General features: G+C 44.1%; 1 protein-coding gene across 1 annotated transcript in view; it reads left to right on the forward strand.

Annotated features, from left to right (window-relative positions):
* LOC135915286 (uncharacterized) overlaps positions 1–14,326 on the forward strand; it is an 85,243-nt gene that overhangs the window by 23,043 nt on the left and 47,874 nt on the right. The window contains exons 19-36 of the mRNA XM_065448310.2: positions 269–382; positions 1,260–1,386; positions 2,416–2,460; positions 2,816–2,857; positions 3,410–3,544; positions 3,997–4,229; positions 5,207–5,316; positions 5,587–5,698; positions 6,217–6,354; positions 6,894–7,007; positions 7,901–8,021; positions 8,963–9,025; positions 9,097–9,129; positions 9,210–9,242; positions 10,341–10,532; positions 12,842–13,041; positions 13,109–13,218; positions 14,191–14,308. Coding sequence (XP_065304382.2) covers positions 269–382; positions 1,260–1,386; positions 2,416–2,460; positions 2,816–2,857; positions 3,410–3,544; positions 3,997–4,229; positions 5,207–5,316; positions 5,587–5,698; positions 6,217–6,354; positions 6,894–7,007; positions 7,901–8,021; positions 8,963–9,025; positions 9,097–9,129; positions 9,210–9,242; positions 10,341–10,532; positions 12,842–13,041; positions 13,109–13,218; positions 14,191–14,308 — 2,040 coding nt within the window. The remainder of the gene's footprint in view (positions 1–268; positions 383–1,259; positions 1,387–2,415; positions 2,461–2,815; positions 2,858–3,409; positions 3,545–3,996; positions 4,230–5,206; positions 5,317–5,586; positions 5,699–6,216; positions 6,355–6,893; positions 7,008–7,900; positions 8,022–8,962; positions 9,026–9,096; positions 9,130–9,209; positions 9,243–10,340; positions 10,533–12,841; positions 13,042–13,108; positions 13,219–14,190; positions 14,309–14,326) is intronic.

Here is a 14,326-nt window from a genome sequence, read left to right on the forward strand (position 1 = left end):
TTTGTTTATTTCAATAATTAGCCACCTCGGTGACCGACAGTGAACAGTAATAGTTTTTATGTACCCCTCATATTTGTTTCCAAATCAGACGACCGCGTTAACAGAAGCCCCCTTATTTATGTTGTGTATGCCTGGCCAAAATAATGGGTTCAGCTGAGAACCTAATATCGCTCGTCGCAACGCTATTAAGTTACAAGATTCGCAGCGCGCTAATGGTTCACATGCGGCAAGTCTCGTCACACGCAGCGTGTACGTACTGGACTCGCAGGTCTGTAACACGACCGGCTGGAGACAGTTAGAGGTCCCCGCGACTGCGACCACCGTCACTGTCAAGGGCAGCGAAGTTCTGTCTTTTGAGACGCCGGAGTCGATGAAGACTGCGGTAAGAGCGGCACTGTGACATGAAGCGTTCTCTTCTCCCCGCTGCCGGCGCTCCCATCACGCCAGTGTTGTGACAGCGAGTGCACGCGGTAATCAAGTGGAACCTATTCATGTTTGTCTATGAAAGCGTGACACCATGCTTGTCTAGTTAGTATGCGAATGTTTAATGCACTTTATACAGCCTGCTCTTTATACAAGAAACGCGCATGGGCACGACATGTAATGAGGAGGGAAGATAACCGTTGGTCATTAAGGGTTACGGACTGCATTCCAAGGGAAGGGAAGCGTAGCAGGGGGCGGCAGAGACTTAGGTGGGCGGATGAGATTAAAAAGTTTGCAGGGACGGCATGGCCACAATTAGTACATGACCGGGGTTGTTGGAGAAGTAAGGGAGAGGCCTTTGCCCTGCAGTGGGCGCAACCAGGCTGATGATGCTGCTGCTGCTGCTGATGATGATACAGCCTACAAGAAACTATGAACCTTATTGTGTAAGGTTGTCTACTTCATGCCTATCGCTATCAGTGCTTCGACTTTTGGGTGACACTGCCATTTTATTTAGTTTCAGTGAACCACCAATAAGTAGGAACTAGGGCCAGTACTCTGCATACGACAAGCGTCCCGCTGCCCCCACAGGAATCCATTTATTGAGTAGCACAGTTTAATCAGCAAGACGAGTGCTGAGCGGCAACGTAATTCTGAATGTTTACTAGGCTCTGACATGGAGAGATTTGCCTTATACTAGAGCGAAGTATTCGTGACGTGACTAATGCACACGCTAGTCATGGCTACAGATGCCAATGTTTCTGGCGGCTGTATTCTAAATTTTACTTGAGCGTACTACTATAACGCGGTGCCGAACTCGTCGATTCTTGTCTCAGGCACTGACTGTTCGGAGGGCCTCACGAAGCGGCTCCGTGGCCGTCTTCAACGCGGACTTCGAGGACTGGCGGGGAAGCTGTCACGGAAAGCCGTATCCGCGTCTGACAGCGCTGCAGCAGGCACTGGGTAAGCGTTGAGACATGTACAAGGCTCCTTCCGACATTCATGGTGCCTTGTTTATTGCACCACATCAATGTTCTGCAAAAACTTGAAGGAGAACAACAGAGAGGGATCTTAGAGGGTTGTAGGGTGTCCTAGGGAGCCGTAAACACTCACTGGTGAGAAATGTTACTTCTCTAAAAAAACTGCTCAAGGCGGGCTGACCACTGTCTTCTAAAATGTTAAGCTTGCACTGCAAGCTATAATCCGAAGGGAATGGTAGGCGACCATAATCTTTGACTTAGGTGTCTCTTAGTGGCACTCGCACTTCGGTGCTGGCACTCTTTAGATTAACTTTAGGTTAACGCAATGCACGAACCGAACTTGGAGGCGACTGTTTTCCATTAATTAGCCAGTTAAATATCATGCCACATTTTTAGTGACGTCATTACTACCGCTTTCTACTTTCGGGTTTCCAGGAATTTCGCCAAGTCGTGCTCCCATGGCGGGTTTCTAAAGTCTATGATTCTGTGTTTTTGTATGTGGTAATCAATGATTTCTAATTAATTCTAATTATTCCAGACACTTTAGTAACTCAAGTTGTAACTAAACTTATGCTGTTATATAATATCTCTAACGAAACCCATAAATTTTGTACTGTACTATTTTTTTTATTTTTTCTGATTTATTTTAAATTTCCTCGCCGTTCGTCTCAGGAGGTGAACCGGAAGTGCTGTGCAAGAAGCAAGAGTGTAACTCAATGTTCGTGCCACTAATAAATGTTTTTTTTTTCAAATAGTGCCATTGAAACGAATGATTGCTTAGATGCTTAGAAGTTGGCAGTCATTTCATTAGCGTTTGCCTTATAAACATCGTACATTGTGCCAGGTCTTCACCGAGTACTAAAAGCAATAAAAGCTGGATCGCTATACAATGAATCCTTACCGTAGCATATTATGTCCTTCAGTATATGCGCCCTGCTTTGAAAAACGTTCTGACTGTGTCACCAATTACTGTGTCCGATATACATTGTTCTCTTCTCTCTGTTTTTTTCAGACAGCGCCGAAATTGATCTACCAGTCACTGTAGAACAAGGAAGCGGTAAGTGCTTCCATAAGTGCCTGTCTAAAAGATCTTGTTATACTGTTAACGTCATAGCTTCACAATGCGACTCCAATGAAGGCCTTCACACGGTCGGTGCAGCTGCTGCAGCAGGGTGTTAGATTATGTGCTAAAATTGCATGGTAATGACAATGTTTATGTCAATATTTTCCTTTAGAACGTTATCTTGTGACACAATGTTGCACGACAACAATTATCTTAGTAACACGTAGAAATTGATATGTCCTGTTCGTTCTACTTCTCCTAAACCTTCAATGTTTGGTTATGTTGATGTAGGTCCTCTTATGCCGTCTTTGTCAGATGTCTGTTTAATATAAAACAACTTTACGTGCAGGAAACAGAAGCCGCGAATTGGTCCTTGAGGACGACGAGACAGGTGAGTCCTCGATAACCAACGTCGTTACTTCCGTTCGTTCTGTCGCGTCGCTTCGACGGGATGCTGTGGCTATGATCTCCAGAGAATATTTCTTATTCGCGCGCTTACCGCTAGAGTCATTTTACATCCGGTCAAGAGTACACGTGGTTAACAGTACGCGTTCAATCTACCAGATACGTATATCCACGCTTATTTCGTCATCGTTGCCGTGTACGAGTGACAACCGTCCATCGTCGTTGCTATTGTTGACAAAAGGCCCACAGCGTCTTCGAAACATCAACTTTCGGTTTCTTATATTTTTTTCTTATTTTCACAAGTGCTTGTTTTCAGTTCTCTCTCTTTACATTGCTGGCGAATTAAAACGTGGAACATTAAACCACAATTACCGACGCGGCAAGGGCGATTTCAGATGGCTTTCGTAACTGAAACGAGCCGATGCAAAACTAAATGCGATTAGCTGCAATACCTTCGGACATTTCTGAAGTTGAACACACTGAATAACAAACAACAATGCAATAATACCGATCGAACCTATCGGCTAACTCTTCGCAGCTATTGGCAGGCCACTGGTGTGCGTGGTGTCCGGTGAACTGTACGACAACAGTCAAGTGCCGGACCGGCTGTGCACGCACATTGTCCACCCTGGGCTCTCCATCGACTTGAGGGAGCGGACAGTGTTCCTTTCTGGTGAGTCCTGCGCGTTTGGCTGGGTTGACCCTCCAGTCTAGGTTAACCCTCTGGTTAACCCTCCAGTCCACTTCAGGGTTGGGAACTTCTATTATAAGAAGTTTGTTCATCCTATAGCGTCATCTTCACCGCCGCGCGTCCCCGTCATGTGCCATCGCCAGCGTCGCGCACCTGAGTCGCGAGCAACGAATAGAACGCGTTTTAGTAGCATAATTGCATCAAAGCAGGCAGTGAAGTTGCCGCATTTGAAGGACGTCTTTGTTGCATCATAGACTTTTCTTAAGGAATTTTTCGGTGCTCACTAATGTGGGGGATGACGGATAACAGCAGACTGAAAAGTGTTGAACATACTGCTCTCAAATCCATTTCTTGACTGGAAACCTCTATCAACGCCTCCTTGATATCCTATAACTGAGCCACACTCACCCTCTTATTCCTGCGGCCGAGTGCAGATCGTGCCCTTAGGCTGGCCTGGTCCCTCAAGCACGCTCGCCATCTGGCGGCCCTTGTCGGCGATGGCTCGTCAACCCTCGTGGCTCACTTGGAGCGGTCGGGTCCACGTGCGGCGGCGTATGTTGCGCTGCAGGCGGCCGGCTTCCTGCGTAGGCACGCGCTGCACGGTCTCGCTCTGCTGCATTTGGCACGGACCACGATCGCGCTCGTCAAGTTCGCCCAAATCTTTCACGTGAGACCGCCGTGGATTTCGTGCTCTTTATTACTATTGTGAAAAAGAGTTCATTTACAAAGCAACGGCTATACTATAGTGATCACGAGACGCACGCAAGGAAGGGGCCCAGCCGCCGTGGTGGCCCAGCTGTGGCTTTGTAGCACGACGACGTTGCGAGTTCGACGCCCGCCTGCTAGAAACACTCGTGGGATTATTCTTAGTTGCACGTTAAAGAACCTCAGGTGCCCAAACTTAATTAAATTATTCAAAGTTATTTTTAAAAGACGCCTTCATTTTTTTTACATCCCCCGGTATTCTCTGCGTACGTAAGTGTTTGATTTCTTCCAATAAGCTTTAGCTGTTAGTGTAACGTCCGTGTGCTAAATTTATTCGTTTTGTGTCACAGCTGTCGCCATACACTCTACCGTTGTTCAGTGCTGAGCCGCTCCCAACAATTCATTTTAATGTCGCGCTAAGTATGTGCTGAACAAAGCAATAATTTCAGTTCACTGTATTCACAGTGAAAGTGTAATGCGAAGTGCGGACCCAAATGAATGACAAAGATGCTAGTAATTCGTTGCTTTTGTGTGTGTGCGTGTGTCCCAACATTACTTTGCTTGGAAATTTCCTGCAAACATTTAGTGGAGCTTAGCGCTTCTGTACTGCGTCAGGCGTTTGCGTTTGCGCTCTGACCTCGTTTACGTTAACGCATGGTGAACTATGTTGTATTTTGCGTAAATTATTTTTTTACAGTGCGATAATAATTTAAACAATTTTATATTTCCGCGTCAAGAATGTTACCTGCACTCTGCGCAAGTTACGCAGTTTGATCAACAACTGTGTGTGTACGCCCTTCGTGCTGGTAGTTGAGAGTATTGTAAAGCTCCCCGCAAGTTATAACACGTATCACTGAATTCACGCCTGTAGTTCAACTTTGCAAGTTGTCTAGCTAATGTTATGATTCGTTGCACTAATGAGCATTTCTTATCTTTCAGGCAATGCGGTCCGTGTTTCAAGCAGATCTACAAATAATGCTCAGCGTCGAAGTTTTGGACATACACGTACCTTCAAAGTTGCTTACGAAACGGCTGAAGGACCTCGTAAAGTAAGCAAGTTACGTCCTCTGTCCTAAAATATTGAACCAAGATGTTCTGCACGAAAATAAGTCTTGCACAGAGCACGGTTTGTCAAAAGCGCTGAATATGTGTTCTACATCATGGTAAAAAATATGAATACATTGTGTTCGGTTCGAAAAAGAAGCTCGAAGAAAGATCTTAACTTGTCGCTGGCACGTTCCCGTCGTTGCGCCGTTTCTATTGTTTTAACTCTACCTTGCATGTGAAGACACTTGTCGTTTCTCATCCATTTCTGGCAGGGAAGTCGATATATTCGTTTTCGAGACCCACTTCTACCACAGCCGCGGTTACTGCCAGATGGAGCCGCCGTCGAGTTTTGAAGCGCCGAAAAAAGCGTTCACCGTTTCCATGGTGAGTGCCTATTTTACCAACGAGTTGAAACAGGATGTTCTAGCGTTGCTTAAGACCCGATGTGGCTAATTTTCCATTGTGTGGGCACTTATACTAGTTGTTGCTGGCAATTAGCACAGGCAAGGCCAAAACTCGTAACATTTCTTTTTCATTTGGCGCTTATATAGAGCATAACTGTAACTGGTACAAGTGTATGAGATCGTCGTTAGAGAATAGCAGAAGTATCGATCAACAAGAACAAGGCACCGCCGGCAATGTCAAAATTATTCATATGCGTAAGAGTGGTCTGTGAGGACATGCACGGGTCATCCGTCGCGGTAAACGAATAATAGTGTGTCAGCTGCTGGCACAGCGTGTGTTGCGAACGACGAGCTTTGTGAATCAGGACATTAATTTTAGGCAACGATAAGCAAAGTATGCTAAAGGTTATCGTGGCTAGTGCGGTTTATAAAACAGCATTGGCCTCTCTTGCGCAGTAGCTTACACCAAGTATCTAATTTTTCATCTCGTTTCTCCAGAGTACGGCCATGTCATGGATGGAAGCCCTAAACCAGAGCCATAGCATTTGTCTTTCAGTGAATATGGCTGTTTTGCAATTCACGTCAACTAACGATCGACCATCGTGCGAACGCAGGAGCGACGTTGGCTACAGCGAGGTACGATTCCTGTATAGAAGTCGTGGCAAGACTGTCGTAGCGTTCGAACGTTGTTTGTTCGCTATCTGTCAAGCGAAAAGAGACTTGGCACATACTTCATTGTTAAAGAACGCACTTTCTCGTTACCTTTAGGCAATCACGGCGTTTGTGCTTCGGTGTATTTGTCGGTGCGGTGCCGTTTTCCAAACTATTTGGTCGCTTATTTCGTGAAGGGACAACACCACTACAGCAGTTGACTTTGGCTTTACCCGCTGGCCCGAGTGATTCTTCTTGTTGAACCACGAATAGCTTACGGACGTACGTAGCAGCAAAAGGGTGGCAATAGTATTGTTAAGTGCGCTCTCCCACGAATTTATGGGAATCGCAGAGGCGTCCTGTGTCTATAAAAGAATGCAACTGTGACGAAAGGTATGCTCTTACGAGCGTTTTTACTGCCACTGGCAAATTAGCGTATATAGAGTGAAGTTTCTAGTATTAATGTCTTATTCTCTTGTACCTTAAGAAACGTATCACTTGCCTACATCTACCGTTTTTTCCAGATCTGTGACAGCAGAGATTGGAAAATTATGGCTTCCAACTTCTCCAGCTCTATGTCACGCCGCAAGGAGACCATCTGGCAGTTCTACGAAGAACCTAAGCTCCTAAAGCACAAAGTACGTTATTTTTATTGAACGCTACACTATCCGCCAATATGGGAGGAAACACTGGATTTGTGTACAAAGCCAGTAATTATCCCGCTACGCACTTGTAATGAGAAAAAAGTTCCATGAGCGGCATTATTTAACAGAACAACAAAATAGCAAAATGTATTAAGGCAGTCACTTGCAAGAATCGCTATTTGAACACATATACCATACTGGCGGAGAGTGCACGTGCTTTCTAAGTGATGCCGCATGCCTACTACTTGTGCGTATACAGAGGCACTCACTGCGTGAAGCCTAACAGCAAGTCTTCAATTCTGTCTCTTCTAATGCCGTAGTAAGGTATGCGACCGGGCTAGTTGGTATTGATACATCGCGTTTGACAGCGTGAACTTGGACAAAGGACGGCGAAAAAGACGACAAACGGAGACAAGTGCTCTTGACCCGTTTGTCAAGAGCACAAGTAAGGGACACAACGGGATTGTCCACACCGACGGCAATGTCTACCTATACCAAACTTCGTGAAAAACAACCTCGCTCTTGGGCCTAAGCCTGCAGTTGAAAGAACAGAACTTGTCTCCGTTTGTCGTCTCTTTCGCAGTCCTTTGTCCAAGTTCGCGTTGTCAAACGTCATGGTTCTTCTAATGCCGTCCACCTTTCATGGCTATAAACGCTTTTTTTTTCTTGTGTATGTATTGTTCCTGCCCACGTATGCAAGTCAGCAAATGAATGTAGCATTTAACAGTTATGCTGGGCACATATGCGCACATCTGTCGTCAATCGTGTAATGTGCGCAATGTTGCTGCCGATCTCGTGTCGTGTCGGTTAGACCCTTGCTTTGTGTTTTGTATTGTTTACTTGCGCCGTAATTGCTCGTAAAATATGTTTCCGTTTGACGCCGCCAGGTTTCCAAAGTGATAGCTCGTCAGCCCACGGCATGTGTGGTGGCGTTCAACATCGACTACGAAGACTACAAACCGACCTGTGGAAGCACAAGCTTTCCCAGACTGGCTGCAATAGAAGAAGGTAATGGCACTGTGCATGCAGCGTCGACAGACAAATTTATTTTTATGTATATTGTCTACATCGAGTATTGTGTGCCAGCGGGCCAAAATTATGGTGGTGGACTTCTTGCTGCTTTAACCAAGTGCGTTACGTAGTTACATACAACTCGCGCATAATGCCGATTGAGGAGAGTTTGCGCGCTTCAGAAAGTCTTCATGTAATTGTTACTTTTTTACTCTTTTTTTCCTTTTATTGATTCTAATATGTCGTGCTTATAACTCTACCTTGCGCTGTGTTGTGCTTTGTATCATTTACATCCATTGAGTGTATCGCCATACTGCTGGTACACAGATGCATGCGTCACCGTCAATATGAAAAAAAAAGAACCATGGGGCAATGACAGTTGCGCATATGTCGATCTTTTAATTTTGAGACTATGGGCTTCATTGTACGCGTATTATTATGATATGATTGGGGAGCGAACGTCTGTTTAGAGATCGGTTGAATTAGCACGATTCTGCGGATTTAATAGTGTTATGTTCACTGGCACAGGACCCTGTCTTAAGTTTCAATGAAGGCACAGGGTTTCTTGTGACGTGGAATTTTGCTGCTATAGACACCACCCGAATTTTCGTCACTCGACATCGCTCGGCAACACTGGAAGTTTTCCAAGTCTCCCGCTTCTTCTTATGATAACCTTCATTATTAGCTTCGAATTAGGAGACACGACCGACAAAACACCGTGCCACAGTTGACGATTGTATTTAACGTAAAATAACGCAATGAATGTAAACGCTACTTCTTACCCTGGTTGAATGATCCGCAAATGGAAAAATAAAAACAAAAGAGCCAGTAAAGTGAGTTAAAATTGCGCTAATCATTGCCCAACTTTAATAGAACACTCAAAACTGAGGGAGACCATATTACTCGCTGTCTGAATACTTGACTTTTGCCACTTGCAGCTTATAACCAGGCAGACGGGAACGTGAGTGACGTGCGTGTTCTTCAGAACAGTCCCTATAATGGTTAGTGAGGTCACACGAATAAGATTGTGCAAGTTGGGTGACTTCTTGCCTTATTCCGTTGCCCAATATAGAAAACGCCATAAAGGACATATTCCGCATGACAGGTACAGTATAACTGACGGCTCATAGCCTCAAGCATAGGCCCTCCGCTGGTTTTAAAGGAGATTGCTACGCTTTTTCTCAGGCTACCTGAACTCGAGAAGGCGGTGGCCTATGGGTAACGTATTTCCATTTAGCTCTTCTATTCTATTTTATCTTATTTTCGTGTTCCGTGGCTATACAGACATCAATGCCCAGCTAAATAGAAATTGTTGAACATTTGGGGGAAGGATTGCCGAGACTAACAAAGTGAACGTATTGCAGACAAGAATGATTCAAGATATATAACGAAACCAAATGCGCATCTCAAGTGCATCGATTGTAACCACCATGTCATTAGTGCAGCGCTAACGTAAAATGGGGACAGTAGAAAAGGAAGTGCACAGGACAAGCGCTGTTGTTTTCTGTTGTCCCCGCTTTCTTTTTTTCTTTCTTTGTCAGCACCGCACAAGTGACGGGATGAATACGTATTAACCTGCTCAATTTGCGATCCCGTTGCTCACCATTGCTTAATTAGGTGCACGTCAATCCGAAACAAAAGATGTCATAATCTGAAAAAAGAAATCTCGAATTGAGCGAATCCTGCCTTCGCGATCTTCTCTATGTGTTCGCACGGAGGTGCTTGCAAGGGCTTGGCTCTAACATTCATAGCGCAGCACGCATTTCATATCATCAGTTCAAGATGGGGGCACATATGAGCGGGGCGAGGGAACAAAGACTTATAATAGGAAGGAGTAGAAAAGGAAAGAGCGAGTGATTTGAAGATTGCTGCTTCCAAGAGTTGAGATCTGTAGACGAGTGTACTTGTATACCATAAGATAAACTGGAGTCGTTCTTTATGGACTGAAATTGTTCTTTTTATCGTGTTGCCGATTAAAATTAGCTCTCATTTTGTTGTTTATACTCTTGCGCTGCTGCTGTAAAGAAAGTAAATAATTCTAATGTTTGGTGCGTTTTCTCGTCAACTGCTTCTTACAATTTGGCTGCTATGTAAGGGCTCTGTTAAAAAACGATTTGAAGAGGCCAGACATTGCTTGCATGTTTTTTTTTCTTTACTGTGTTCTTATACTTTGTAATAATACTATCGTAAATACGCAGAAAGTGCGAAATGTGTAAAAAAGAAAGGGGTTTTATGTCAAAGGAGTATGGCAACAAAATAAACCTGCTGTTAACTGCACAGCGCGTTCCGATTTTTTTTTTTTTTTTTTTGACGCAGGCGAGAAGCAAAACTTTGCGCCTCCCAAGCCTATTTCGCACGGAAGCAACGAGTCTCACTCGAGTTCCACGCACCGGCCGTTCGTCTGTCTGGTGAGCTCCTCTTGGTCGCAGCTGCACGCACTGCCTCGTCGACATTGCACCCACTACGTGTTCGACCCTGAAGACTGGGACCACACCGGCGCAACTTCAGGTGAAGCATGCTTCGCGTCTTTAAGCTGTGCCTTCGGTTTCTTTCTAACGAACTATACCTGCGGAGTAGACTCAAAATTACCAGAAACTTTAAATGGCCTGAAGAAAAATGGCTTTCCGGCTTTTTTAAAGGAAAAGTTAGAAATACACTAGCTTTAACACTGCCCACTTTATATATTTGTAGCATGCCGATTCTGTGCTCTATGCAGGTAAATAATATGAACAAGCACTCGATATATTTTATCCGCTTGACTAGAATTACATGATTAGGCCGATCTGTCGCAGCCATCGTTTCATCAGAACATAAACTTTCTAGAAATATAGTGTAAATGTTTCAAAACACATTCATCTACAGTAAAGCGGTAGCGCACTACGTCTTCCGTGTAGGCATCACTGCTTTCACTTGGGGGCTTCCGGCAGAAGCAGTGGTCCTCCGGCAAAAGCAGTGGTCCCTTTTCGGTCCTCTTTCCGCGTAAAAGTTAGTTTATATCTTACGTATTTATTCTTGGTGGCTAGATATTTTGACACATTTTTTAGATGCTAACAAAAAGAAACAGAAGAAAATGTTTTTTCCAAAATTCTTATTATTGACCATTCGCGTCTCTACTTGAAGAAAAAAATGTGTTCTAGGCCTGATGAATGTCATGGGGGTTACTTATACCACGTTGCATGCTGCACAGGTAATGTAGTGCTCGAAAATTTCCGAGAACGACGGAAGGTCTACTGGCAGACTACCGGTACTTATTGTATCAAACGACGGGAAGCCAATGTAAAGGCATAATTATTATACATAACATCTGCAAGACACGCGAAAAACTTAATACCCTTTCTCCCGTCAACGGAACACAAGGGTACACGCATGGCATGACAAGCAAGATAAAAAACAGCAAGACGACAAAAACCAACGAAAACAACTGGGCGAAAAGAACCTAGATAACAAAAAAAAGGCGGTTCTAATTGCTTCTTGTCCTGCAGTACATTACTGGTTCGGAATGAGTCAGCTAGACCAAAACCGAGTACTTGCATATCGCGTACATATCGTTTCACAGCAAGCGGCGTTGGTCTCGATCTGCAGTTGTGAGAAAGACCGCTAAGTACGCACCGCCAACGCTTCATGAGCGTGGACTCTAGTGGCGCAATAGCTGCGTGAAGACGAGCCGAGTACCAGCAACGCTACGCTAGTTGAAACAGCCACATTAGAGAGGCTAACGCAATAGATAAATGTAGCGATACTTCGCCAATGCTACTGCAAGCTGGTTCCGTTGGTCACTAGGTTCGAGCGACGCCTCGCGTAATCACCGGGACCGATCAGTAGTGGCTGGACGCAATTTATTGGATTGATACGAAAAATCGTCGGATTATGCTGGCCTCGACTGGGTGAAACCTGGCGACATCGGGAAAACTTGAGTTGGTTGCAGCTGATTAGATAAAAATTCGTCCACGCACTTGTGGTAGCGATACCCAAAACCGTTTTCTTTTCTCTCTCTTTCTCTTTTTTTCGAAGGAACCGTCTTTTATTTTGACCACTGATTAACTAGAGCCAGCGCTGTAGTTATCATGGTGCTTTATGAAATTAGGCAAAGTTGCATAAATACATGCAGACTCAGGAAGGAGTGTCGTGACGTCACTCAGCAAGGTGACGTCATAAGTGCGAGCGCTAATGCCTTGGTGCTATACGGGCAGCTTGCCTTGGTAAAGCGGGGGAGAAAAAGTCTCAAGGCGTTAAAACACCTGAAGTAGGCCCACTCCCCGTAACGCCAACAAACAAACAAACAAACAAACAAACAAACAAACAAACAAACAAACAAACAAACAAACAAACAAACAAACAAACAAACATACAAACAAACAAACAAACAAACAAACAAACAAACAAACAAACAAACAAATAAATAAATAAATAAATACATAAATAAATAAATAAATAAATAAATAAATAAATAAATAAATAAATAAATAAATAAAACAGCATTGGCTACTTGTAGTTGCACAGATTATAACGAAATGATGCAGCATCAGTAGGTGACTAGACAAAGGCATCAAGAGAGACAGTAAAAGTAGAACACCGTTGATTTAACGCGATCGCAATAACGATAGGTGATAGAATGCCGCAGATGGGGTGTGGCTGTTTCGGTGCGAGGTGTTGAAAAACTATTACCCTCGCGCCGGATCGAACTAAGGGAAATGTCATTACATATGCTCATTTTAGTTGTCGTTATTGCGTGGTACACTGAGTTGAGCTGTGGTTTGCTTTTCTAGTTTGTTTGTTGCCAATTTCACGCATCTCCACCTTTTTTTTTCGCTTTCCAGCACTAAATGTGTCAGACGTGAAAGAATACGTGGGCTCCAGAAGTAAGTTTCTATTTCGCCTACATCCTTCGTTCGACGAAGACGAAGGCGCTTTTAAAGGGATTGTGAAACGCCTCACCGTTAATGGCTTTGACGGTGTGGCAATTGTTGAACAAAAGTTTTTCTCGACGGAGTTGCCTGCCCTTACGATATTTGTCAAGGTGAGTGCACCGTAACTGTTTAAAATCTCGTTCAGAATCAAACTCTTAAACTTATTTTGACTTCCAGCTTCTAAAAAGAAGACTCCTTGCTCAGCACTCAATTATTCTCGGAGTAGAGGTTCAGGATTACGACGAGGATCCCACCCTTGTCCTAAAGCGCTTCGCCTTGCTTTTCACGTAAGAATAAAGTATTCATGTCTGACGGATGCTTATATAGCCTGTGAACAAACTCAGCATCGGATTTTTGCTTCAAAACGTATGTCTCCTGCCTAGAAGCACATGTCGCATTATTTACCGCGCAAGCAATTCGAAGGGCTTGTTTCGCGTTACTTGCCAAGTAATGGTGTTTTGAATAATAATAATAATAATAATAATAATAATAATAATAATAATAATAATAATAATAATAATAATAATATCAAGAGCACTAAAGCTCTGACCCATACTGTAAAGTACCATTTGCCGGTCGCAATCTGCGAACGCTATTTCTTGACGATCGATGTAGTACGGTCGATGTTTTTTTTACAAGATGCTGTGGACGTAAAATACGAAGTAGTTTTAGTAACCACCAATTAAGAGTGACTCGGTAACCAAAGTTTCGCGAGTTGACGCATGGCGCCATGATCGCCCTACCTCTAAATAACCTGCATACGAGACTTCATAGCTTTATCTCTAATCAACTGCATCTAGTGCACAGCCATCGTAGCGCCATTTTTCATTTTATGCACGCCTCGGTTTAGCCGGCAACGTGCTGCAAGCCATAGAAGGCATGAACATCAAACGTAAAGTCATATTTCTAACGATTCTTAGCGACGAATTTTATTCATGCCCTTTCTTTACTAATTTAAGCCGTTTCTGACCAATCAGCAAACGCGTTCCACTGTAAAACGAAGAGGGGTCGGAAAGTGCACATAGTGGTATCCGCAGTTGTTGCTCGCCTTTCAATTAGTCTACATGTAGATCGCCGTTGCAGAGAAAGCATAAAATGCTTTCTACCAGCATGTATTGTTAATTTCTAGGTTTTTGATTGCCGCATGACGCCGTTTGTTTTAGTAGTGTCTTCCTTCTGCATCTGCCGTGACACATCAAGTTGTTCCGGAGATGATGGACTCAGTTCACGCTGTGTATACGTTTGCTTTGATTTCCCAGGCTTTCTGAAGTCGTCATTCTTCAGACCCACTTCACGCGGTCGTGGTCGTTTTGCAAGACAGCGTACCCTTCAATGTACACCGATAGGGGCGATGGTTGTAGTCAGAGCGTTCCTATGGTGAGCAACGACGTTTCT

Source organism: Dermacentor albipictus, chromosome 5 (assembly GCF_038994185.2).
Source record: "Dermacentor albipictus isolate Rhodes 1998 colony chromosome 5, USDA_Dalb.pri_finalv2, whole genome shotgun sequence".
Lineage (NCBI taxonomy): Eukaryota > Metazoa > Arthropoda > Arachnida > Ixodida > Ixodidae > Dermacentor > Dermacentor albipictus.